General features: G+C 41.0%; 1 protein-coding gene across 2 annotated transcripts in view; it reads right to left on the reverse strand.

Moving 5' to 3' along the window:
• The window catches only part of PLEKHB1 (pleckstrin homology domain containing B1), a 34,124-nt gene that overhangs the window by 6,840 nt on the left and 987 nt on the right, over positions 1 to 26,297 (reverse strand). The window contains exons 2-6 of one of the 2 annotated variants that reach the window (XM_051987147.1): positions 15,845 to 15,993; positions 10,982 to 11,152; positions 9,790 to 9,942; positions 8,309 to 8,411; positions 3,688 to 3,727 (exon numbers count right to left, since the gene is read on the reverse strand). In XM_051987147.1, coding sequence (XP_051843107.1) covers positions 3,688 to 3,727; positions 8,309 to 8,411; positions 9,790 to 9,942; positions 10,982 to 11,018 — 333 coding nt within the window. In that variant the 5' untranslated portion in view covers positions 11,019 to 11,152; positions 15,845 to 15,993. The remainder of the gene's footprint in view (positions 1 to 3,687; positions 3,728 to 8,308; positions 8,412 to 9,789; positions 9,943 to 10,981; positions 11,153 to 15,844; positions 15,994 to 26,297) is intronic. The other variant, XM_051987148.1, reaches the window with a different exon arrangement.

The raw sequence follows: 26,297 nt of genomic DNA on the forward strand, positions 1-26,297 counted from the left end.
AAAAGTTGTTACTGTTGTTCAGTCGTGTGAACTGTTCCGTTCATTTTGGGGATTTTTAACAGAGATGCTGGGGTGGTTTGCCACTGCTTTTTCCAGCTTTTTACAGATGAGAAAACAGGCAGAGTGAATTGACTTGCCCAGGGTCATAGAGCTAGGAACTGTTTGAGATCCAACTTGAATTAAGGTTTTCCTGACTTGGAGTCTCTATCCACTGTACCACCTAGCTGCTCCGAGAAGTATGAGACAGAGGTTTAAATCCCAGCTTAGACCTTTCCTGGCTGTGTAACTGTAGTCAAGAGGCAATTTCTCTGCGCCTCAGTTTTCTTATCTGTAAAGAGGGATAATAATCTCTTGGCTTACTTAATTCCCAGAGTTGTCCTGAAGCTCATCTGAGATAATGCATAAAAAGCCTTGATTCCCCCAAAGTGCCATCTCTATGTGTTCATGATTATAATTCATTAGTACTATCAAAAATAGAAGGAAGGCTCTCAACAAATATCCAGTTGCTATATACTGGCTGGATTTACCCCTTGCTGGACATGTTGTAGTAAGAATTCTGGTTCAGATATTATTATAAGAATGATGATAATAATAAAAGCTAGTATTTACAGGGAACTTTGAGGTTTGATATATATGATAACTCATTTGATTCTCAACAAATCTGGGAAGCAGATGGTATTATTATTCCCGTTTTACAAATGAATCAACTGAATCAGAAAGAGATTTAGTGGCTCGCGTAGGATTAGGTCCCTTCCAATTTTGAAAGTATGGTATTTTCTAAGAAGATTCTTCCCATTGCCTCCTGCTCTCTCTCTCTCTATGGTCCCGACCTGAGTCCATGTCCCTTCTCATCCAGAGGCTGGTGGTATCTCCCCTTCCATCCCTCCATGCACAGGCCTGGCTCTGACCAAATCTCCCCTGCTCTTTCAACTACTATAGCTCCCTTCAGCCCTTAAGTGATAAGCCTGGTGCTTGAAAAAGCACCTTCAAGATGCCATGAAGATCAACCTCATCTCACAGTGTTCCCTTTTTACCTTGTCCTCGAGGAGTGCTAGAAGAGCACCCCCTCCCAACTTCTGTGCCCATAGACATCAGACTTGGCTCAGTTTACTCCCTTCCCCTTCCCTCAGCTCCCAGGCCCAGCTGCAGCCCTATGTTCCTCTAAGAAGGCCTCCTTGGGGCTCCACAAGGATCCGCGATTCCCTCCCCTTCTATTTCCACAAGGCAGCCCCAAGCACCCTGGCTCTCTTGCTGCCCAGTTGTCTGCAAAGCCAGAGTTCCCCCTGCAGGTGCTGACTCTGCGGCCCTTTACAAGAATCAGAGCCCCTCTTATGTTTCCTCTTCTTTTCCCACATCCCTAACTGCCCATCTGGGCCTTTCCCCAAAGCCCTCTCGGATGCAGCTTACTCAGGTATGCACAGGTGTGTGTCTGCAGCATGTATCTGCATGTACCAGCACACAGGGCCTAAGTGTCCTGGCCATGTGCCTCCACGAGTCTGCGTGACTATCTCTGTGCTCACACCACCAGCGCTATCAACTTGGAAATCTAAACCCAAGGCCAGAAAGGATCAGTAACCGCTCTGGGAGACAGAGAGCAGGGGTATCAGTCTCTGGAGCATTTCAGAGAACCTGCAGTCACAAAACGTCAGCACTGGGAGGGCCTTTTCAGACTGTTTGGTCCAGCCTCATCAAAATGGAGGTTTAGACACGGCCCACATAAGTCAGGGGCTAAGGACAGTAAGATTATCCCCTTCTTCATTTGGGACTTTAAGATTTGTAAATTCATGCAGGTAAAAGTCACATTTACCCTTTTGTTTGTCATAGCAATTTCTATAAAATCTCAAAGTTGGAAGGGATGTTAAGGGCCTGGTCAATCAAACCAATAAACATTATTTAGTGCTTACTTTGTATGGGGCATTATGGTAAGCTAGTTTGTCCAACCTGTACAGTCTAACCATCTTTACAACATTGCCCTGATCAGAGACTTTTTGTGACAGAGGGCTCAATGCACTGCCTCCTGAGGCACGTTGAGACAGTTCTAATTTGGGGAAAATTTTCTCTTGGGTTGAGCCAAAATTGTTCTTTCTGTCTATTAAAGACTGAATGGGGACAGCAGCAGGTGCAGCTAGGACAGTGATCACTAAAAGCCAGTAATGGTTCATAAAAAACTATTTATACTAAACTACTCTCATTTCCTTTTTTGATTCACCAACACCTGGGTTGGTAGATCAAAGGAATGAATGTCTCAGATCCAACTGATACCTGTATTTCATCAAGACATTGATGAAGTCCTTCAAGGTCTTCTTATGGAAAAGACTGAAGGATGTGGGTTCAGGGAATTAAAGTTATGTGGATTCAGAACTGGCTGAATAACCAACTCCTTCTCCAAAAGGGAACAGACACTGGGATTGTTTGGCATATGACTTAGAGACAAAGGAACTACTTGGATGATTCTGAGGATCACATGAGGAATAGGCAGTATGTTGGTGGGGGGATGTTGGGGATGGGCACATTTTCCTCCAAACAATTTCCCCAAACCTAAATGTCCCTCTCCCACCACTGTCCCCAAGTCACTTACCCAACGTCTCCTTGCCCAAGAGAAGGGCCACCCTACATTGGCGTGCCACTCGTGGACCACGCACCTGCCCCGAGGCCGAGCCCGCCACCTCCACAGGGGGACAGTACCTACTGCCCCCAGGGCCTCCTTCCACCAGAGGAAACAGGAGAAGGGAGGCTGGGGTGGGAGGTTAAAGGGGTACCTGAACTCCTCCCCTTCCCCAACCTCCTAATTCATTTTACAAACTAGAAATCCTCCCATCCCTTCCTCATACCCTGTGGCTGAGGCTCAGAGTTAAGTGAGCTAAAATCAAGATACAAAGAACCCAGAGTACAGTTTAGAGTTCTCTCCCTATGTCTCTTTTAGGGCAAAGAAGGCAGACATCAATTCTGTTTGGAACTGTGAACTGATCTCAATCCTTCTGCCCCAACCCTGGCTGCTGTGAATCCCCTGCCCACATTCAGTGACCTTCTAAGGGTCTGCTTTCTTCACTTTCAGGATTGGAGAAACCCCATGTGAAGACAGAGTTGCCATCCTTGGTCCCACCATTCTGTACCCCAAAGCTCCAAGGCAGGAACCCCCTAATGAGGGTGGCTGTTTTCAGCCATGAGGAGCTCTCTAAATGTGATTAATATGGTCTCACAGTAACTCAGAGAAAGTCAGAACTAGAAAGGCTTGCCCATGATTCAGTCCATTCCCTATTTAACAGAGGAACAAACTGAAGCCCACATAAGGTAAAGAATCTGCCCAAGGCTACAGCTAATGAATGGTAGTAGGACTGAGCCACAGATTCTCTGTCCTGGAATTCTCTCTCTCTTTATAGTCAAATCTCAATTGTCCCTCACAAAATCCCATCTTGTTTTTTGTTGGCTGTGCGTGGGCATAGGGATTAGACTTGTCCGCTTGACCCCAGAAGGCAGATATCACAGGGCAGCAGATTTAGGCTCAGTAAAAAGAATCTGTCAAATGAGAGGGAGAAGCTCTATGGGTGGAGGGGGATGGGAAGAAAAAGGACAAAGGAAGAAAAACTAGGGAGAGGAAGAAGGAAAAAGAGGGAGAAAGAAAAAGGAACAGAGGGAGAACTAGAGTACTGCTTGTAGATCTGACCCCAAAGGAGAAGGGGAGCTTACCGGAGTGGAGTTTGCTTCTAGAAGGGCAGCCTTCCATGCTCTGCAAAGAAAAGAGGGATCAGTATGAGGACCAGGACTGAGACAAAAAAAAGCAATGTTCTCTTGGTCTTAGGCCTTCCCTTAGTCTCTGCCTTATGCCATTTGATCCTCACAACAACCCTGTGAGGAGGACAATGTAATTATCCCTATTTTAGATTTGAGGGAACTGAGGTGGAAGTTAAGTATTTATCCAGAATCACAAAACTAGTAACTAAGGACAGATTTTGGGCCTTGTTGACACTTCCCACCACCCCTCACTGAGAAGTCATGGCCCCTCTCTTCAAGGAGTCCCCAGCCTGAAGACCCTTCTCAAGAACCCCAATATAAGGAGATAGAAAAGTTTCTGATCTCTTGAAGATTCCATGGAAACTACAAGCCAAGAGTTCTTAGCCTTTTTGGTCTTAGATCTCTTTGGCAGTCAGTCTGCTATAGAGAATCATTAAAATATAGTTTAAAAGGTCACAGGTCCACAGGTTAAGAACTCCAGTTCTAGGCTCAAGATATTCTCTCAGGCCCTGCTGCCCAATCCCTTTCCCTCCTTTCACTCAAAGGTCTTCTCTAGGGACCCGTTTTGGACTCTCAGAACCAGTGAGCCTGACAGACACCTCTGTGTGTTACCCAGTGCCCCATGATAAAGACTGGACCTGTGATCCCATTGATCAAGAACTCCTCATGAGGAAAGCCCCTTCACCAATGCAGATTGTTACCTCCTCTGCATCTTTTACATCTTAACAAGGTTAAGTCACTTGTCCACTGTCAGTAGTAGTATGTGTCAGGAACCCTGAGCCCAGGTCTTCTTGGTTCCTATGTACTATATCAGACTGCTAGTTTTTCAAGCTTTTCTAAAGGTCTCTTGTTTCCCCTTCAGCCCCAGGGTTCGGGCCCTTCACCCCCACCATGACCACGGCCTCGGACATTGGAGGAGTACTCAGGAGGTTCTCCGGCCTCAGCTCTCTTGGAAACTTCCAGAGGAAACTTCAGAAGGGCAGCTCCAGAAGGCGCCCCACGGGATGGAGGGCAGGGCTGGACCCAAAACAGATGAGTCTTTGTCTCTTGTGGGACTTGGGGCCCAGCTCCTAGTGGGGGTAGCAGCTGGAACAAGGCAGCTCTGTTCTCCGGCCCTCACGCCTGTCACCCAAGTAGTTCAATCTCTGGGCCTTAGCTCTCCCCACAATATAGATGGAGAAACTAAGACAGCATTTTTGGCCCTATCTGACTCCTACTACATGCTGTCCGAGTGCCCTGGTCTCACAGAGAGGAACACACAAAGAGCCGAGGGGCTGAACCCACCGAGCGCCTCCTGTGACTGCCCGCCTATTCACCTGTGGCACATTCAGGGAGTGAGCATGAAACACCCACGTGAAAGGAAGTTTGGGAAGATGAGAGAATGATGGACTTGAGGCTCGGGAGAGCTGGGCTTTAGCCCCAGCTCTGTCACTGACTAGCTTTGTGACCTTTGTCCACTCACAAACTCACAAGGCAGTGTGTGTTTCCTCCTCTAAAAATGAAGGGGCTGAATTGGATGATCTTTCCCTTGTAGGGAGCACAATGCATGAAGTCCTGGTTCTGGGGTTCTTGAGTTCAAATCTCAAACATTAACTAGCTAGGTGACTCTGAGCAAGTCATTTAACCCTTTTGGCCAGTTTCTCATCTGTAAAATGAACTGGAGAAGGAAATGGCAAACCAATTTCAGTATCTTTGCCCCAAAAAACAAACAAAACAAACCAAAATGGGATTGTGAAGAGTCAGGTGCAAATGGAATCATACAAAATTCTTTCTAACTTTGACCTGAGAAATAATATCAGTATCATGTGATCCATTCATTAGATTTTTCACACCATATTCCAGATCAATTTGCATCTTCCTTGTTCCCCCATCTCCTCTCTCTTCCCTTTTGTGCTTGACATACTCCTGGAATCTGCTCCCTTCTCCTTTGCCTGTTGAACTCCTAGGTGCTCCTTCTTTGAAGCCCTTCCTGATCATCTTGCCGATACTGATCTCTCCCTCCTCACATTTTCCTGAAATATTTTCTTGAAATTTGTCTTTTACCCCTGTCATACTCTTCTTAGTCACAGACCCACCTCTCTGTCCTATTCCTCCACTGGACTATAAACTCTCCGAGGCTTACATGGGGCAGCTAAGGGGATAGAGTACCTGAAGTCAGGGAGACTGATCTTTGTAAGTTCAAATCTGACCTCAGACACTTACCAGCTGTGTGACTCTGAGCAACTCACTTCACCCTGTCTGCCTCAGTTTCCTCATCTGTAAAACGAGCTGGAGAAGGAAATGTCAGAGAAGGAATCTCTGACAAGAAAATCCCAAATGGAGTCACAAAAAGTTGGACACAACTGAAAAAATGACTGAACAACAAAGGGCTCACATTGTATTTTGCTTATGTATAACTGGTGCTAGGAACAGGCTTGTACAAAAGCAGCATTTGATGAATAGTTGTTAAATTGCATAAAGTATGTTGTTGAATCTTATGGATGAAAGGTTGTATATTTGTAGCACTGCTCCAGTGAGCCTGCTGCCCTTCTCCAACCCCACCAACCTAAGGCTTCTGTCACACTGAGCCCAAGGGTCTAGCCTGGGGCTCAGCCAGGGAGCTGCCTCGGCAGGCTGCCTGACTCAGCCTCTCCACAGAGGGGTTGGGGGAACAAACAGGCCTCCTCTTCCGGGCCGTCCTCTGGGAACCTTCCTCCCCCAAGAAGATCTACATCAACACAGCCTGCAACAATCTCCAGGGACCACTCTCAGCTCCCTTCTATCCCCAAAGCATGCTCTGCAGCCAAGACAACCTACTCACTCGCAGCTAAGATTCTCCCCCAGAGAGCCTCCATCTCATCCTTCTACCACCTCCCTTCTAAATCCAGTTCTCGCCTCCTCTGGGAAGCCTTCTTTGATTAATACTCTCCAATTTTTAATGGTGAAAGTCAGGGGCAGGGTGACACATGTCTCCCTCATTTCCCCAACAAGAGGTTCTCTAAGGGCAAAAACTGCATTGTTTCCTTCAGACCAGGAGGCTAGGGGCCACGTCTTCCCCTTCAGACTGGGAAATCCTGCTTTCAGAACTATAGGAATAAATCCATCTTCAAACAATGTTTGACCCAGATATAAAAGGATATAAGAGTGCAGGGAAGGAGAGGATGGGTTCTTTTATAAACTATTAGCCAATAGAAGTGGAAGACTAAAATCAGCTTGACTGGACCCACTAATTGGTTGTTGTCCTTCATTCTCCAAGAGGGCCAAAATGACCTCATTATGTTAGAGTCGAGTTACAGCGTGTCTGACTGTGGCTGATCTCAACAGCTCAGAGTGCTCTGCACAGGTCGGACACAAATAGTCCCTAGGAACATTTGGGGTGGATTCTTTAAATTTGTGCATCTCTCATTTCCTTTGAGCTAATGCAATTCTGTTTTATGGGTAATATGCTTTTCCCTGCACTGATACAAATGATGGGTCATAAGGCTTAGGGCTGTATGAATCCAAGAGACTCTCTAGTTCAACCCCTTCATTTTTTCAAGTAACACCTTATTAAATCTTTGATGTTGGCCAATGTGTCCCTTCCCCCTCCTCTTCCAGAGCACCATCCCAAATAAGAAAAGAATTAAAAAGAGAAAAAACAAGCTCAGAAGAAACCTGACATTCTATATTACTCCCCAATCTCAGAAAAGCAAATAATTCTTTAGAATCAAGCTCCAATCTCTTCATGTTATAAATAAGAAGCTCAGCCCCCAAAGGGGAAGAAATATTTTTTTCCTTGTCTTTCTCTTCTTCTTTCTTTCTTTCCTTCCTTCCTTTCTTTCTTCCTTCCTTCCTCCCTCCCTCCCTCTCTTCTCTTTCTTTCTTTCTTTCTTTCTTTCTTTCTTTCTTTCTTTCTTTCTTTCTTTCTTTCTTTCTTTCTTTCTTCCCATAGCCATTTCTTCTTTTACTGAATCATACTTGCAAATTAAGTGCTATAGTTCCCCCTTTCTTGTAACATTTTGACTCTCAGAGAAACACTTGTTCTGAAGCTCTGCTCTCCTGATTGGTGACTTCTTTCCCAAGATGATGATGATGATGATGAGAGTGTTTATAAAACACCTGCTATGTGCCAGGAACTGTGCTCAGTGCACAGTGATCTCATTAGATTCTCACAACAACCATGAGAGGGAGATGTTATTATTATCCCCATTTCATACATGAGGAAACTGAGGCAAGCAGAGTTAAATGACATCCAGGGTCACATAGCTAGTAAGTGTCTGAATTCAGGTCTTGCTGCCATCATTTTAGGAAGGACTCTGTCTAAGCTCACCCCAGCCTCAAGCCCCTTCCTCACTCCTTCTCCTAACCTGTTACTTCCCTTTCCCAACATTAACCACCCTCCTCCCCATCTCTCTGGCTCCCTTACATGTACTCTCGTGTTGATTTGCACTTGTATCTTGGACCATGGTAAGTGCTTGGTGAATGCTCTATTTATCTTGGGCACTAGGTTGGGAGATCTTTTGCCGGCCCAGTGCTAATTCCTGTATCCACCCTCTAGGAAAGACCAGAGGCCTGCTTCCCCAGGGCCCACCCCTGCCCATGCCCAGGTGCCACTCACAAAGCTTCATCCTTAGTCTCAGCACAGAGTGTCAGGCGGGGGCCGTCCCTCAGGTACACCATCAGGAGGGAGTCCCGGTTCCGGCCCTCAGGGAGCTGTACCTCTAAATATTGGGGAACACAGGGAGGAGGTTAGAGAGGCCCTGCCCAGCACGGTCAGTCCCAAAGGCCCCTTGAATGTTCTCATCCCAGGACTCCTGCCTACTCTGATCCAACCCAAAAACTTTGGGTTAATGTCCTATAAATGAGAAACCAGGTTTTGATGGATTTATTTATTGGACCTTCTACTTCTGCTATAAGTCATAATCACTTATTTAAAGGTTTCTTGAATTTATTTGCAAAGATCACTCCATAGTCCACATGGTGAAGAAGGGCAAGATCCGGATTGGAATTAAGGGATCTAAGACATAGTCTTGGCTCTGCCACCAACTCCCTCCATGAAAGGTATGTTTTTTTTCCTCTCTGGGCCTGTCTCCTCCTCTATAAAATGGACTAGATGGCCTTTCTCATCCCTGTTAGCTTGGTTCTTCTAGGACGCTATCTTTCACATACATTTATTCTTCATGATGACCTCTGTGAAGAATATTAAGTAGGTTTTATTATCTTCATTGGGCAACTGGCAAAACTGAGAGGCAAAGAGAGGGAGACTGATTGGTTTAATTAAGATCACTAGAGAGTTAGAACTCAGGTATCTTTCTCTAACCTTCCCATTCTAATAAAAGGCAAAGTGCTGGGATTTCAGAATATAATAATAATAGTTATTATTATAATCAATTTATTTATATAACGCTTTAAAATTTGCAAAGCACTTCACAAATATTATTTCATTTTATCTTCACAGCAACCCTGGGAGATAACTGCTATTATTATTTCAATTTTACAGAAACTGTGAAACTGAGGCAGACTTAGATTAGGTGACTTGCCCAGAGCCACAGTTGGTAAATGTCTGAGGCGGGATTTGAACTCAGGTGTTCTGTTCTCCAGGTCTATCACTTAATGCCATAGGTGAATTGTATTCCTATCGCACAAGAGAGGGTTCACAGGCAAGTCAGTGATTGTCTTTTCTATTAGAGACTCCAGCAGAACCCTAGTCCCCGAACTTTTGCCAGGTACCGTTCCCCTTTTTTTGACGTTAGCCAAAGTTCTGACTTTTATCCACAGTAAGCTAATGGTAGGAGGTTTCCCAGGAATAGTTACAAGTGCTTGGGATTATATTAGGGTCACAGTCTAAAGACAGGGCACCATCGGGGCTGCCAGGCTCCAGGCTGCCCCCCATCCCAGGACAGACCACACCTGCTTACCCATGAAGGAACTCTTGCCTGATGAGAAGATGGGGAGAAGTTTCCCAAGCTGCTCAGGCTGTACATTGGACAGCTCCCCACCAATCGCCCCTGGATTGTGAGGGTCCCACCCCACTCCCCTCCTTGGCTGGGCAGGTGGATCTATCAGAGGGGAGGCCAAACAAAAAGCCCGGTCCCTCACCTGGGCACTCCTGTCCGGTCTTTACTTCTCGGCAGTTGAATCGGATCAGCACTCGGTCCTCTTCCTCTTCCAGGCTATCATCCTTGTAGTAGCCCAGGGTGCCATCCAGCCACAGGGCGAACCAGTTCCGCTTCCACCGGCGAAGAATGGAGCCTGCAGAGAAAGGGCCACCCGCTGACTAGCTCTCTCAGCACTGGAGGGCCGCCCCTCTCTGACCACAACTGCCTTTACCTCAGGTCCCATTGAGCTTCTCTCCCCTTTCCTCAGAAAAACAATAACAACAGCTCACATGCATACAGCACTTTAAAGTTTGCAAAGTCTTTCACATAAATTATCTCATTTGAAACCTTAATAACCCTGGGAAGCAGGTGCTATTATTATTCTCATTTTACAGATGAGAAAACTGAGGCTGGATAAAATGACTTGCTCAGGGTCACACAGCTCCTGAGTGTCTCCCTTTGTTAGGTTGTGCATTCTTTCCATGCTATCATGGAAAGCAAGTTTGCAGACAATGAGAGGGTCCCATCTTTTACTTCATTTGATTCTCACAACAACCATATAATGATTGAGAGGCTGGTTAGGGATTCTAATCATCCATTTTACACAGAGGAAAATCCAAGGCCTGTCAGAGCAAAAAAAAAAAAAAAATTCCCATTTTATAGAGGGGAAACCAAAGCCCAGAAAGGAGGGAAAATCCTTGCCCAAAGGTATGAGAGAGGGATGATATTTAAAGTCATTTTGTAGACTTCTAAGCATCATTAGTAAAGGAAATTAGTAGTGATTGCCATCATTAATAAAGTGCCCGACAAGTGAGCTATAGCATCTTTAACTACTGGAGCTGGAGGAGGCATCTCATTTTACACTTAGGAAAATTGAGGAAAGGAAGGGCTTGGTCCTCAAATCCAAGTGCTTCTGATTCACAAAGGGCTGTAAGAACTTACAAGAGGTGGTGGAAAGAAAGCTGGCAAGTGATTCAGGAGACCTGGGTTCAAGAGCCAACTCCAAGGTTTATGGATTGTGTGTCCTTTGAATCTCAATATTCCCATTTATGAAATGTGAGGCTTGATTAGACCTTTTTAGGTCTTCATAAGTTTCATTCGTGCTGTCCCCAACTCAAACCCCAGAGACCTCAACCTTCCTGGTGCCCCCCAGCCCTCTCGCCCAGATGGGGAGCAGGCGCTCCATCACTCACTCTGCCTCCAGAGCCAACCGGCCTTCACGAGGGCCATCTCTTCAAAGGGACCTTCCAGATTTGGGCCGGGACCTGGCAGACCACAGGAGAAAGTACCTCTAGTCCGGGAGTTCTTAACTCTTTTGGAATATGGAAGTCACAAATCCCTGGAGAGCCCTTATCAGATGAATGCTTTAAAATGAATAGAAAAGACATAGGATTATTAAGAAAGTCAATCATCTTTAAATACATTTAACAAAATAATTTTAAAAAACAAACAAGTTCACAGATAACAGGTTAAGACCCCCTACCCTAGATCTCTGGGGCCTCTAGACATACCTCCTCATCTGTGAAAATAAGAATAACAGGGTTGGTGGGAAGATCAGATGGGATAGTATTTGTAAAGTGCTTAGCACAGTACCTGGCACATAGCAGATGCTTAATAATAATAATGCTTATGCTTAATCTCTTTCCCCTCCTGGAGAGGGGTATGATATATGTTTTCAGTGAGCCTATAGGGGATGAGTTCATATCCTAATACTTTTATTTAATTACCCAAAGCACTTCACAGGCTCTACAGCTAGAAGGGTCCTTATAGGCCATATAGATCAACTCCCTCATCTTACATTTTTGGGGAAATTGTAGGTTTCCAGGGAGGTTATGGCCTTGCCTAAGGTCACACAGACAGGTTTTGAACTCAGGTTTTCTGATCCCAGAGCCAGTTCTCCTTCCACTGAATCACTTTTGCTTCACCTTTGCAATAGTCCACAGTATACTAAATAGTAAAGAAGAGCATAATAATAACTTGTCCAAGAACAGTTTTTATAGAAATCCTTTTGAAAAAAAGAACAAAATAATAATAAGAGCTAGTATTTATATAGCACTTTAAGGTTTGCAAAATACTTTAGAAATATTAACTTATTTAATTCTCACAAAAACCCTTTGAGGTAGGTGCTATTAACATCCTTTACACTTCAGGAAATTTAATCTCATTACTATGTAAACTATTTGAAAAAAGAGGCAAAGGATTCCTATCAAATGCCTTTTGTAACATGAATATAGTGCCCATACCTAAACCAGAAAGGATAAAACAGAGAAATAAAAGTGGGGGCTAATTTTCATAATGAATATTGATGCAAAACTTCTACATAAAACACTAGCAAGGAAATTACATAAACATATCACAAGGATCTTATACTCTGACCAGGTGGAATTTATACCAAATATGCAGAATTGGTTTAATATTCATAAAACTATCAGCATAATTGACCACATTAATACAAAACCAACAGAAGTCATATGATTATCTCAATAGATACAGAAAAAAAGCCTTTGACAAAGTATAACACTCATTCCTATTAAAATATACTAGAAAGTAGGGAAATAAATGGAGCTTTTCTTAAAATAAAAAATATTTATTTAAAATCTTCAGCAAGCATTATCTGTAATGGGGATAAGATAGAAGCCTTCTCAATAAGATCAAGAGTGAAGCAAGGATGCCCATCATTACCACTATTATCCAATATTGTATTACAAACACTAGCATGGCAATAGGAGAAGAAAAAGAAATGAAAAGAATTAGAATAGGCTATAAAGAACAAAATCACTCTTTGCAGATGATATAAGGCTACAAGTAGAAAATCCTATAGAATCAACTAAAAAACCAGTTTAAATAATTAATAATGTTTGTAAAATAGAAGGATATAAAATTAAATTCACACAAATCATCATCAATTCAGTTATATTAACAAAATTCAGCAGCAAGAGATTGAGAAATCTCATTAAAAACAACTGTAAGAAAATATAAAATAGTTGAGAATCTACCCAAAACAAACCCAGCTATTATACAAACACATTTACAAAACACTTTTCACACAAATAAAGTCATCTGAATACAAATAGAAAAATATTAATTGCTCACAAGTAGGTCAAGTCAACATGATAAAATGATAATCCTACCTAAATTAATTTATTTATCCTGTGTCAAACCAATTAAACTATCAAAAATTATTTTATAAAACTAAAAAAACAACAACAACAAAATTCATCTGAAAGAACAAAAGGTCAAGAACATACAAGGAACCAATAAAAAAAATGTGAAAGAAGGTGGCCTAGCTGTACCAGATCTCAAACTGTATTATAAAGTAGTAATTATTTAAACAATCTGGTACTGGCTGGGAAATAGAATAGTGGATCAGTGGAATAAATTAGGTACACAAGACACAGTAGTGAATGATCATAGTAATCTAGTGTTTGATAACTCCAAAGGCCTCAGCCTCTGAGACAAAAACTCATTATTTGACAAAAACTACTGAGAAAACTGGAAAACATTATGGAAGAAACTAAGTACATCTCACATGTATTCTAAGATAGGGTCGAAATGGGAACATAACTAGACACAAAAAGTGATACCATTCATTTTTTTTTTCCTCCAAGCAAATTAGGAGAGGATGAAATGATTTATCTGTCAGATCCACAGAGAAGGAAGAATTTAGGATCAAACAAGATAAAAAGAATTACAAAATGTAAATGGATAATTTTGATTATATTAATTTTTTTAAAACAAACAAAACCAATGCAATCAAAATTAGAAGCAGAAAAATGCAAAAAAAGTTTACAGCAAGCATCTCTGATAAAGGCCTCATCTCTAAAATATATAAAGAACTGAGTCAAATTTCTAAGAATAGAAGTCATTCCCTAATTGATAGTCAAAGGATATGAATAGGCATTTTTCAGACAAAGAAATAAAAGATATCTATAGCCACATGAAAATAATACCTTAACTCACTATTGATTAGAGAAATGCAAATTAAAACAATTCTAAGGTATCACCTCACCATCAGATTGGCTAATGTAACAGAAAAGGAAAATGTTGGAGGGCATCCGAGAAAACTGGGACACTAATGCACTGTTGGTAGTTGTGAACCAATCTAACCATTCTGGAGAATTTGGAACTATGCACAAAAGGTTATTAAACTGTATATACACTTTGTTCCAGAAATACCACTATTAGATCTGTATCTCAAAGAGATTTTTTAAAAAAGGAAAGGGGAGAAGGGCCTACTTGCACAAAAATATTTATAGTAGCTCTTTTTGTAGTGGCAAAGAATTGGAAATGGAGAAAATGCCCATCAATTAGGGAATGGCTGAATAAATTGTGATGTATGGTTATAATGGAATACTATTGTGTAATAAGAAATAGTGAACAGGCTGTTTTCACAAGAACCTGAAAAGACTTACATAAACTGAATGCAAAGTAAAATGAACAGACCCAAGAGAACATTATACACAGCAGCAGCAATAATAGTATGATGGACAATTGTTAATGACTTAGCTTGTCTCAGCAATGATCCAAGACAATATCAAAGAATTCATGATGAAAAAATGCTACCCTCCTTCAGAGAAAGAACTGATGGTGTCTGAATACAGACTGAAGCATATTATTTTTCTTTATCTTGGCTTTCTTTCTTTCTTTTTTCCTTCCTTCCTTCCTTTCTTTTATTTCTCTCTGTCTGTCTTTGTCTTTCTCTTTCCATCATTCTTTTCTTTTTCAGTGTGAGTTTTCTTCTACAGAATAACTAATTTGGAAATTCTTTACATAATTGCACACATATAACCAAAATTAAATTACCATCTCAGAAAGAGGAGAGAGAGAAAGAGAATGAGAGAGGGAGGGAGGGAGGGAGGGAAGGAGGGAGAGAGAGAGAGAGAGAGAGAGAGAGAGAGAGAGAGAGAGAGAGAAAATTTGGAACTCAAAACATAAAAAATCCAATAAATTCTAAAAATTGTTTTTTACAAGTAATCGGGGAAAAATATAATATTATTAAAAAGCAAATAAGGGAACTGAGCCTAAGAGAGATTAATTGATTTGTCCAGGACTGTGCAGCTATTGTCTAAGGCCAGATTTGCACACAATTCTTGCTGACATTAGGTCTGATATTGTAGCCACTGAATCATCTTGCTATGAATATAATTAATAATAAAACATTATTATTTATAAAATGTATATATAATATATATTAACTATAATACTTATTAATTGATAAATAATTATAGGTAATATTAAATATTATTGGTAATAATAATAATGAGAACCTACTCTCAATATAAAATTACAAAGGTAGTTACTTTATTCACTTATTCAATAATTCACAGAACATTCATTATAAAAAATAATAGCAGTTTTCAGACCACTTTCAACTTTCCAACTCAAACCTTCCAACTTCCAAAATCTGTAATTCTTTGAACATGCTATTGATCTTAAGTAAAAGATGAATAGTAAAATATTTTTATATTTCCCCCTGAGGCAGTTGGGGTTAAGTGACTTGCCCAGGTCACACAGCCAGGAGTTTTAAGTTATGAGGTCAAATCTGAACTCAGGCTCTCCTGATTTCAAGGGCTGGTGCTCTATCCACTGCACCACCTGTCTGCCCCAATTGCTTTTGTTTTTGTCCAGACCCATCATCTCACTGGAACTGGGAAGGCCTGGTATGGAATTTCCTTTAATGGCACAGATTACCAGTTCATCTGTAGCTTAACCTTAGATACTTGTCTGGGTCATTTGACCAGCACAGAATAATAATAATGGCCAACATTTCCATGGCTTACAAAATGATTAATATACATTATTTCATTTAAACATTACAACAGCTCAGTTAGGCTAGTATAATTATTGGTCACGAGCTGCCCATAATCTCACAGCTAGTACATAAGAGATAGGATTTGAACTCAGGCTTTCAGTATTTTATTTACTCTTCCACACCACCTCTAGATCAGGTTAGAAAAGTCGGCCTGAATTCTAACAGACTTGGATGGAAAGTGCCTTCCTCATCCAGACAGAGAGCTATTGGAGATTTTATATGGATCAAAGCATAGTATTTTCACCTTTTTTTGTTGTTGTTTGCTTCCTTTGTTTTTTTCTTCTTTCTCATGTTTTTCCCCTTTTTGATCTGCTTTTCTAGCTCAGCAAGTTGAATATGAAATATATTTAGAAGAATTGCACATGTTTAACTCTTATCAGATTCCTTGCTGTCCTGGGGAGAGGAAAGGAGGAAAAGGGGAGAAAAATTTGGAACACAAGATTTTGCAAAGATGTATGTTGGAAACTATCTTTGTGTGTATTTGAAAAAATAAAATACTATTATAAGATAAAAAGGCCTAAGGCAGAAAATGGAGGATCTGAAGTGCTAGGATCAGGACTTTGATTCTATACACAGTAGGAAGCCAGCGAAGTCTTCTGGGTAACATGAGAATAATATGGTCAAAGCTGTGAATGAAGAAGATTACTGAGGCTGCAATGAAGAATAGATTAGAATTGGGGGGCGGGGTAAAAAAGGACATGGTTCAACCATTTGTACCCCTACCATTAACTCAGTGTGTGAGCCTGAGAAAGTAATGACTTCTGGGACTGATTTTCCTCATCTGTAAAATGGGGAGTTAAACCAGACTATCTAAGAGCTTCTCCTTATGCTTTAGGAGACTTCTAAGAGCTAATGTTCCACTTTACATATGATGGGGAGATGAGGGAGTTTAGACACATTTGGTGACTACAAACTGGTTTCCAGTCTGGGATACCAGGTTGAGATGTAGGAAGTAACCCAATTGCCTCAGGAAAAAAAAAGCCATCATCTTCCCCTTGAGATCAGTAACATGTTCAAAGAATCACAGAATTTGGGAGTCGGAAGGTTTGAGATACAAAATTGAAAGTGGTCTGAGAACTGCTATTATTTCGTATAATGAACATCCTGTGAATTATTACAGTAGTGAATAAAATAACTATTCTTAGTAGTAACTAGGGGGACAAGCCAGGAAGGGTTCAGGCAAGGAATGTGCTGGCCCATAGGGGATCCAACAGGCACCTCAGCCACGGGCAGGTGTTGGGGGGTTCAGGGCTGGTAACCAGGCTCTGGACGGTCAGAGCTGTTAGCCCTAAAGAGCAGCAGTCGCTAGTCAGATGCAGCAGAGTCCAGAACTCGTTTTCATGAATTCAAATCAAATCACTATATGTGTGACTCTAGGCAATTTATTCAAGCCTGTTTGCCTCGGTTTTCTCATCTATAAAATGGACTAGAGAAAGAAATGGCAAACCACTCCTGAATAAGAAAACTCCAGAGGGGGTTATGAAGAATCAAACATGACTAACAACTCAAGAATGACATGCCAAAGGTGAGCCTTAATTCCAGGGCAGTCACCTGCCCTGCTCTAGGCTGTCTCCTGCTAATGTGCTAGGTATTGATAATATTCAGAAAGCGACAGGTAACTTTGATCCTGAATGTGTTTGTTCCTTCCCTCTCCCCACCCCCTCTCCAATAGCTTTCAAAAGTTCAGAACACCTTTTGTAAACTACACAGGTAATCCACGGGTCAGGTTGAATTATTCTGATTTTTGAGGTGATGGGAATCTTTCCCCATTGATCTGTTTTTATTTCCTTTGTTCTGAGGGAGGGATAGTCAGGACATTATTTCACCAGGTAAGTTAATTCCAGGTAATCAAAGCTTCGGACCCACCTGGGGATATTCTGGGAGCAAAGCAGTCATCTTTGGCCTGGGACCAGAATGAAGCAGAATGTTTCATCCCAGAAAGAACCAGGGTGTGCCAGGAAAACTCTCATTGGATCAAATCTCTGGAGAAGTTTAGAGCTACATACATGGTTGGGACTAGTTAGTTTTCTTTTATTTGCACATTTGACATCATTCATTTTTAGTTAATTTAAAACTCTATAGGCAGCTGATGTTGTAGGGAATAGCTTTGGGTCTTGAGTAAGGAAAACCTGACTTCAAATTTGGCCTCAGACAATTCTTAGCTATGTGCTGAGTACTTCGACTCTGCTTGCTTCAGTTTCCCTAACTATAAAATAGGGATACTCATATCACTCTTCCCACATAGTTATTGGAAAGCTGATATGAGAAAATATTTGTAAAAACACTCATCACAATGACCTGACACATAGTAAGTGTTTAATAAATGATTATTTCCTTCCCTTTCCCTTCTTTCATTCCCCTGGTGCTTATTCCTGGATCTGTATTTTATTTTCTTTTTTAATAAATAAATCTCTGAAAATGCAATTTTGGAATCCAGAAAACGGCAGAAACAAGTAGAATGGAATGCAAACAAACAACAACAAAAAAGTAAAAATACTATGTTGTGTTGGAAACATCAGAGACAAGGGAAAGAGGGACCCCAGAATGGTAAGAAAAGAATAACAGAAGGGGAAAGCAGAGAAGGAGATTCTGAGTCTGGAAGAGCTCTGGGCCCTGGGAGCCGGAAGGTTCAAAAAGAATTGGGAACCTCAGAAATCACAAAAACTTGGAAAGTAGTGAAGGAGCAAAGCAAAGGGAAGTCAAAGAGGAGCTGGTGCTTGAGAAACTATCAATCAATGAGGCTCAGGATAACTTCCCTCACTAGTTCCCCATGGCTGGCTAAATAAAATCCAAATTCTTGATCCTGGCAGTCCAGACACCTGCAGCCCCTAATTTTTTCAGCTTTATCTTCCATTTATTCCCTCTAAATATTTTTTACTTTATTCAAACTGGACTCTACCATCCCAGATACAGGTTATTTGCTTTTCTGCCTATAAGCCCTCATTCATGCCATCCTTTAAGACCTTGATCAAATGCTACCTCCTCCAGGAAGTCCTCCCCAATTCCCGTTTGGAAATCATATCCTCAGAATTCCTACAAGTACTTTGAACCTCTCTGATGCGCTTATGGTCTATAATTACTAACAAAAACAGAATCACCACAACTAGAAGGCATTATTGAGTAATCAATAATTAAATAATAAAATAAACTAAAGGTAATTATCACATCCAATCTTTAAGCTACAACCCCTACACACATTCAATCAGTCGCCAAATCTTGTTACATCAGCAGTTAAGATGTCTCTCCTTTGGACTATGACCTCCTAATTGGTCTCCAGTTTCTCCCCTTGTCTATCTATACTTCCTAAGGCACAGACAGAGCTGATCCTTTGCTTCCCTCTTCAAGTACTTTCAATGATATTCAGAACTGAAAGAAGCTTATTCCTGATTAATGGCCTCCAAAGCATTTTCCCATAGCTTCCTATTGTTGAAACAGTGACATCAAACTCAAATAGAAATCAATTCCTATTGGTCTCATACTGATTCAGAAAACCATAAATTAACATTATCTAGGTTGTATTGTGTTTTTATTTATTTTGTTAAACCTTCCCCAATTGCATTTTAATGTGTCTCCTGCCACACTGAAGACTTTTGTAGGTCATGAGTTTGATACATCTGGCCCAGAAGATAAAATCCAAATTCAAGGCTCATCACACGCTCCTGCCACGTTCCAGACAACTTGAGTTCCTCGTTTTCCTTTCCTGCTTCTGCATCCTTGGTCAGGCTCTCCCAGACCAAGAATAGATCTGTTGTCTAGTTGAAATCTGCTTTCTTTGCTCAGGACGTGACTTTGGTACCACTTTCTCTGTGAAGCTTTCTGTGACCTCCCCATCCCTGCCAGCTAAAAACAAACATTTTCATGTATATCTCTAGCTCCTCTGTTTGATTGCTCTGTTTTATTGTACCTTACATCACAGTTACCTACTAAACTAGGAGCTTCTTCAGGTCATGGACTGGTTTCTTCTTCATCTTTGAAAAAAGCTAGTGATAGAGAAAGCCATCTGCACCCAGAGAGAGGACGTTGGGGATCACAACATAGTATTTTCATTTTTTTTGTTGTTTGCTTGCATTTTGTTTTCTTTCTCTTTTTTGTTTCCCTTTTTGATCTGATTTTTCTTGTGCAGTATGATAATTGTGGAAGTATGTATAGAAGAATTGCACATATTTAACATATAATGGATTGCTTGCCATTTAGGGAAAGGAATTGGGGGGAAAGGAAGAAGAAAAAAATTTGGACCACAAAGATTTTCAAGGGTGAATGATCAAAATTATTTATGCATATATTTTGAAAATGAAAAGCTTTAATTAAAAAAGAGAAAAAAAAGGTAACTGAGTTGTGCAGTGGATAATGGACTGAGCCTGGTGTTAAGAAGTCTCAGATTTGAACTGTTTCAGTTCAAATCTGACCCACAGGGACTTACAAGGGAAAGTCATTTAATATTTGTCTATTTTGGTTTCCTCCACTGTAAAATGGAATGCATCTATTTCCTATCTTTGTTCTTCTGTATTTAATGTTTGTTGGTTATTTTTAAAAATTACTTTACTCTGAGTAAGATCTTATATTAGTAATAACATGTTTATATGCTGGTAATCATATTATTACTTCTACTAGTACTATTAATATTATGACATTAATTTTAATATTATTATATTTTATACTAATAATTGTGTTTATGTTAATAAATTTGTAATATTAATATTACATATTAATAATATATTTGTTCTCATCTTAGGATAATTATTAGTATATAATTATAGTATTACTAATAATAATGAGAGGCAGGGCACAGTGGCTCACCGGGGAGCCTGGTTATCAGTCAGTCAGTCAACAAGCATATGTTAAATGCATTACTTGCAGAGCACTTCATTAGGTGCTGGGAGTGAGGGAGGGGCAGAGACAAAGTCCAAACCCTCCCTGACTGTCCTGGAAGGGGGACTGACATCCAGCCAGGGGGCACATGTCCAAGATCCTTTTGGAAGGGAGACACAAGAAGCTGAAGGATGAAGAAAGTCCTTGTACAGTAGGTGACCGCTCTGAGCTGAGCCCTGAAAAAGATTCTGACAGGTAAGGGAGACATGACAAGGGAGTGTGTTCCCAGCACTGGGGGCTGGCACAAAGGCAAAGAGATGGGGGGGGGTGGTATGAAACGCCGAGTATGAGGAAGGGGAGGGTTTCAGTGGATGGCAGTGTGAGGGCCAGGAAGAAATGTGTAATTAAGGCTAGAAGGGTGGAGGTAAGCTAAGTTGTGAAGGGTTTAATAAGCCAAACAGAAAAGCTTCTATTTGACCCTATGGGTAATAGGGAGCCATTGAAGTTTATAGAATAAAGGAGTGGAATGGTCAGACCTAAGCTTTAGGAAAAATCAGCTAGCTCCCTGTGAGGATGATTAACTGAAGTAGAGAGACCAATTAGAAAGCTCTTACAAGAAAGAGGTGATATATATATTTAATCTATATCAGATTGTTTGGGGAGGAGGGAGATGAGGGAGAAAGAAAAATTTGGAACACAAAATCTTATAAAAATGAATGTTGAAAATGAGCTTTCTTGGAAAAATAAAATCCTTTTGAGAAAAAAAAAAGAAATAGATGACACCGGTTTGACCCGGGTTGTAGGTGGACAGAAGGGGGAGATGGGGAAAATGTTGTGGAGGCAGACATGACAGAATTGGTACCTGATTTGGTATGGGGTGAGTAAAAGTGAATCGTCAAGACTAAGTTTGCAAGGTGCCTTCAACAGACAGAAGGAAATCCGGAGGAAGACAGTTTGGGGGTGAGGGTGGGGACACATGAAATCTGAAATGCTTAAGGAGAGTCAGATTGGAAAAGTTCAGGAGGTGGTTGAGGATAGGTGACCAGTTCAGAAGAGAGACTGGGGCTGGACAGCTAGACCTGGGAGTCATTTGCAAAGAGATGATAATTAAACGCATGCGATCCCAAAGAAAGGGTTAAAGAGAGAAGGGCCTGGATCAGAGTCCTGGGGGTACACTCAGAAGTAGCTGAGGAATAACAGGCAGGAGTGATGAAGAAGTAAAGGAGATAGAGAAGGAATGGTCCGAGAGGCGGATCTGATTTCAGCACAATAATAAGGACAACAGCTCAATGTACATGTCACTTTAAATTCTTCAAAGGATTTTCCTCATAACACCACACAAATATTGTATTTTTTCAGTGACTTTTGTTTTTTTATTGTTATCTTAATAGTATTTTATTTTTCCAAACACAAGCAAAGATAGTTTTCAATATTCACCCTTGTGTTCCAAATTTTTCTCCTGCTCTCCCTCCTTCCCCTTCCAAATAGACTGTAAGCAATCCAATATAGCTGAATCATGTGTAATTCTTTTAAACACAAATATTTATATTTTTAAAGTGAAAACTGAGGCTAAAACTGTGCATACCCTTTGATCCAGCAGTGTTACTACTGGGCTTATACCTCAAAGAGATACTAAAGAAGGGAAAGGGACCTGTATGTGCTAAAATGTTTGTGGCTTACCTAAAGTCCTAGAACTGGTGAGTAGAACAGGCAAAATGACAATCCTGGACTTCTCATTCTCCTTCCAGAATCTTTCCAGTAACTCCAGCCACCCTCAGAAAGCATTTAAGTAGGCGCTAGCAAGTTGAATTGTTGAAATGAATTGAATTTTTGTTTTCCTAGTTGCCAGCCAGCTCTGAGGCTACGGATGGGGGCAGGGTGTCTCATACAGATTTAATAACCTAGTTTTCTTCGGATGGAAGTCCAAATGTGGGAGCCCTGTCTCCCCAGAAAGATTGGGAGCTCCTTTATGGCCAGACCTATGTATCCTTCCCCTCCTGGCTCCTCCACAGCAGACTGAAATATAGATAAAGGACTTATTATAACTCTTTTGACTTAACTTGGTGGAAGGCCTCAGGATCACTGGGATGTAATATGAATTTTGAGATTCTAAAGAGGGAGTGGGGAGAACTGTGATAAATGCTAAAAGCAGCTGGAAGATCAGACCATGCTTGCTCCTTCCTCGATCCTGGAGGCTGACCTGGACCCACTATTGGTCAGAGAAATGCAAATTAAGACAACTATGAGATACCCCTACATACCTCTCAGATTGGCTAATATGACAGGAAAAAATAATGATGAATGTTGGTAGGGATATGGGAAAACTGGGATACTGATACATTTTTGGTGGAACTATGAATGGATCCAGCCATTCTGGAGAGCAATCTGGAATTATGTCCCAAAAGTTATCAAACTGTGCATACTCTTTGATCCAGCAGTGTTACTACTGGGCTTATACCTCAAAGAGATACTAAAGAAGGGAAAGGGACCTGTATGTGCTAAAATGTTTGTGGAAGTTCTGTTTGTAGTGGCCAGAAACTAGAAACTGAGTGGAGCCCATCAATTGGAGAATGGCTAAACAAATTATGATCTATGAATGTTATGGAATATTATTGTTCTATAAGAAATGACCAACAGGATGATTTCAGAAAGGCCTGGAGAGACTTACATGAACTGATGCTGAGTGAAATGAGCAGGACCAGGAGATTGTTATACATGGAAATGATGGATGTGGCTCTTTTCAACAATGAGATGACTGAGGCCAGTTCTAATGATCTTGTGATGAAGAGAGCCATCTACACCCAGACAGAACACCATGGGAAATGAATGTGGACCACAACATAACATTTTCATTTTCTCTTTTGTTGTTTGCTTGCATTTTGTTTTCTTTCTCATTCTTTTTTTTCTTTTTGATCTGATTTTTCTTGTGCAGCAAGATAAATGTATAAATATGTATACATATAGTGGATTTAATTATATCTGGTAACATATTTAACATATATTGTATTACTTGCCTTCTAGGGGAGGGGATGGAGGTAAAGGGGGAAATTTGGAACATAAGGTTTTTCAAGGATCAATGTTGAAAAATTATCCATGCATGTTTTGAAAATAAAAAGCTTTAATTAAAAAAAGAACTTCCAAAAAGGGATTTCAGTATCCAGTTGGAGAAAATAATCAGGGGAAGAACAAGGAAGGAAGAAAACATTTATTAAGTGCCCTAATATGTTCCAAGCACTGGATTGGTTCTTAACAAACTTCTCATTTGGTGATTTTTAGAGGGGATTCTTGCTCAAGTACAAGCGAGACTAGATGGCCCTTAAGCTCCTTTTATCTTGATGATGCTAGAATTTGAACAACCAGAGCCATCCTAGAAATAGAACTGACTGCTTTCAGAGCTTCCCTATCATCAAAGTATTCAAGTAGAGTTTGGATATACCTCTGTAAAAAATGTGTAGAAAGACTATCTCCTCTAGGTGGGAAATTGTATTAAGTGCTCCAGCGCTAACAGCCCCTTTTATTTGTGATTCTGGGGTCCTTTAATGGGGATCAGGTTGGGATCTTACAACTGTGGGAAGTAGTTGCTATTGTTATCCCTATTTTACAGGTCAGGAAACTGAGGCATATGGAAATGAAGTAATTTGTCTAGCACCATAAAGCTAATAAATGATGGCTGTATTCAAACTCAGGTCTTCCTGGCTCCATGTCCAGAGCTCTTTCCATGGCACTAACAACAAGGGGCTGAGATAACAAAACCAACATTCAACAGCTATTTATAAAACTCTTAGTCTATTCAGGAGCTGTGGGAGAAAGATAAGTACCTGTCTGATATAACAACCATGTATCATATTATTGGCAGGCTAATTTTCCTCATTCATAGAGTCAGCCACATCACTTCTATACTCAAAATCCTTCCGTGGCACAAGCTCTATCCCTCTTGCAAGGCATTCAAGACCCTCTACAATTTAATATACCCTATCTAGACAAAACAGATTAATTCTAAAAACAAGCTCTAACTCTGAGAACTTTGGCTTGCACACCTTTGCTACTGCTTGGAATGGCTTCCCTCCTTCTTTTCATGGGCTGAATTCCTACTCATCCTTTAAAGTCCAACCTTAATGCCTCCTCCTCCAGGAAGTCTTCCCTAACTCCCCCAGCCAGTCATTTCTTCCCTGGGGATTCATAAAGTACAGAAATCAGGGGCTGGTGAAGTGTATGGTCTCCTTTCAAAATAATGTTTTAAAATGAATAAAATAAAATGCATAGTAGCAACTAGGAAACCAATTATATTGAAATTCAATTATCAAAAAATTTTCTAATTAGTTTGCCAGGTTAAGAATTCCAGTAAGGGAGTTGCCTAAGGCATATAAAGATTAAAAGATTAGTACTAAATCCTGTAGTTGTGGGTCCCATAGAGATGGGAATAAAACACAGGTTTTCCTGACTCTAAGCCCAGTCCTATGTAGATAACATTAGGATACTCCAATGTATTGGCTAGACAATCAACCATTACCCAAGAATCCACCTAATGTTTAATGTCTACATATTGGTGCCAAATAGTGGTGTCAACCTTCTTGTTGTTATAGTTCTGTCCTTCCTACTTTGGAAGATGGTTTAAAGTGAGAAAACAAACGGGTAAAAAAAAATGCAGCCAAAGATGGATCCCTTGTGAAAAGGGGATTGTATCTCCTTTCTCCTAGTAGGGATCTGTAAACTTGTTTTAAAGGAAGTCCTTCCCCAGAATCCAGAAATGGATTTGCATCTGCATTGGTGGAAGCTCCCCCATTTTGAAGGAGAATATGCATATAAAAAAAGCATATGGGTAATCTGGATAAATCTGCCCCTGGACCAGCCTAGTCCCAGCCTGATACCGATTTAAGAACCCCAGAATCACAAATACAAGGGACTGTTAGAGCTGGAGCCCTTAATATCATTTCCCCCAGAACAGACAGCCTTTCCACATGGACTTTTTGACAGAGGCTCATCCAAACTCTACTTGGATACCTTGATGATAGGAAAGCAGTCAGTTCTGGAATAGCTCTGGTTGTTCAAACCCCAGCATCACCAAGGTGAAAGGGGGCTTAGAGGGAATCTAGTCTCACCTGTATTCGAGCAAGAATCCTCTCTCCAATAGCACAAGTATTGCTCAAAAAATAGGGGATTTGATCTTTCAGGCATCCAAGAAGGAGACTAAGAGCTCTGATTTGAACCTGTCTCTATTCTGTTTGCCAGTTTCCCTCTTTCACTGAAACCATTTCCAACTCCCCCCACCCTCCAAAGAATGTGTATTTGCATTTTTAAAGAAATAGAGACAATAAGCAATCTCTCCCCGGGGTCCTTTTCTATAGAGAGATGAGGAGAGAGAAAGATCTTGACTCTGGGGTTATGGGGGTGTTTAAGGATCCATCGACAATGATGATACCCACCCATCAGCAAAAATAAGTGACCCTCCCTAACTTTCACACTTCCATGAATCCCAACAGGAAATCAAGAGGGTAAACAAGAATCAATTTCCCCCAAATGATAAGGAAGTATAAGTATATGATGCTGAACAAGTGGCTGGGGGGAATCCTGAAATCTCTCCCTAGATTCCCCCCCCCCTCCAAAAAAAAATTCAGGAAAGGGAGGAGTAAAGACATTAAAAATTGGACAAAAAGACAGACATCGGGGTAGATCTGGGTTTGAGGCAGAAATGAGATGAAATGTAGGAAACAGTCCAGACTTCAAAGAGACCACCCCATTTCCAGAAGTGGGGATGGAGTGAAATTTAGTCTATAAAGAACTTGCTCATCAGGAAACACTGGGAGAGGGGGTGAAGGAACTGGGATCATCTTTAAAATGAGCTTGGATGGGCATTTCTGGTTCTGAATCCAGTCATTATAAGCAAAAAT

The sequence above is a fragment of the Antechinus flavipes genome, chromosome 3 (genome assembly GCF_016432865.1).
Source record: "Antechinus flavipes isolate AdamAnt ecotype Samford, QLD, Australia chromosome 3, AdamAnt_v2, whole genome shotgun sequence".
Classification (NCBI taxonomy): Eukaryota; Metazoa; Chordata; class Mammalia; order Dasyuromorphia; family Dasyuridae; genus Antechinus; species Antechinus flavipes.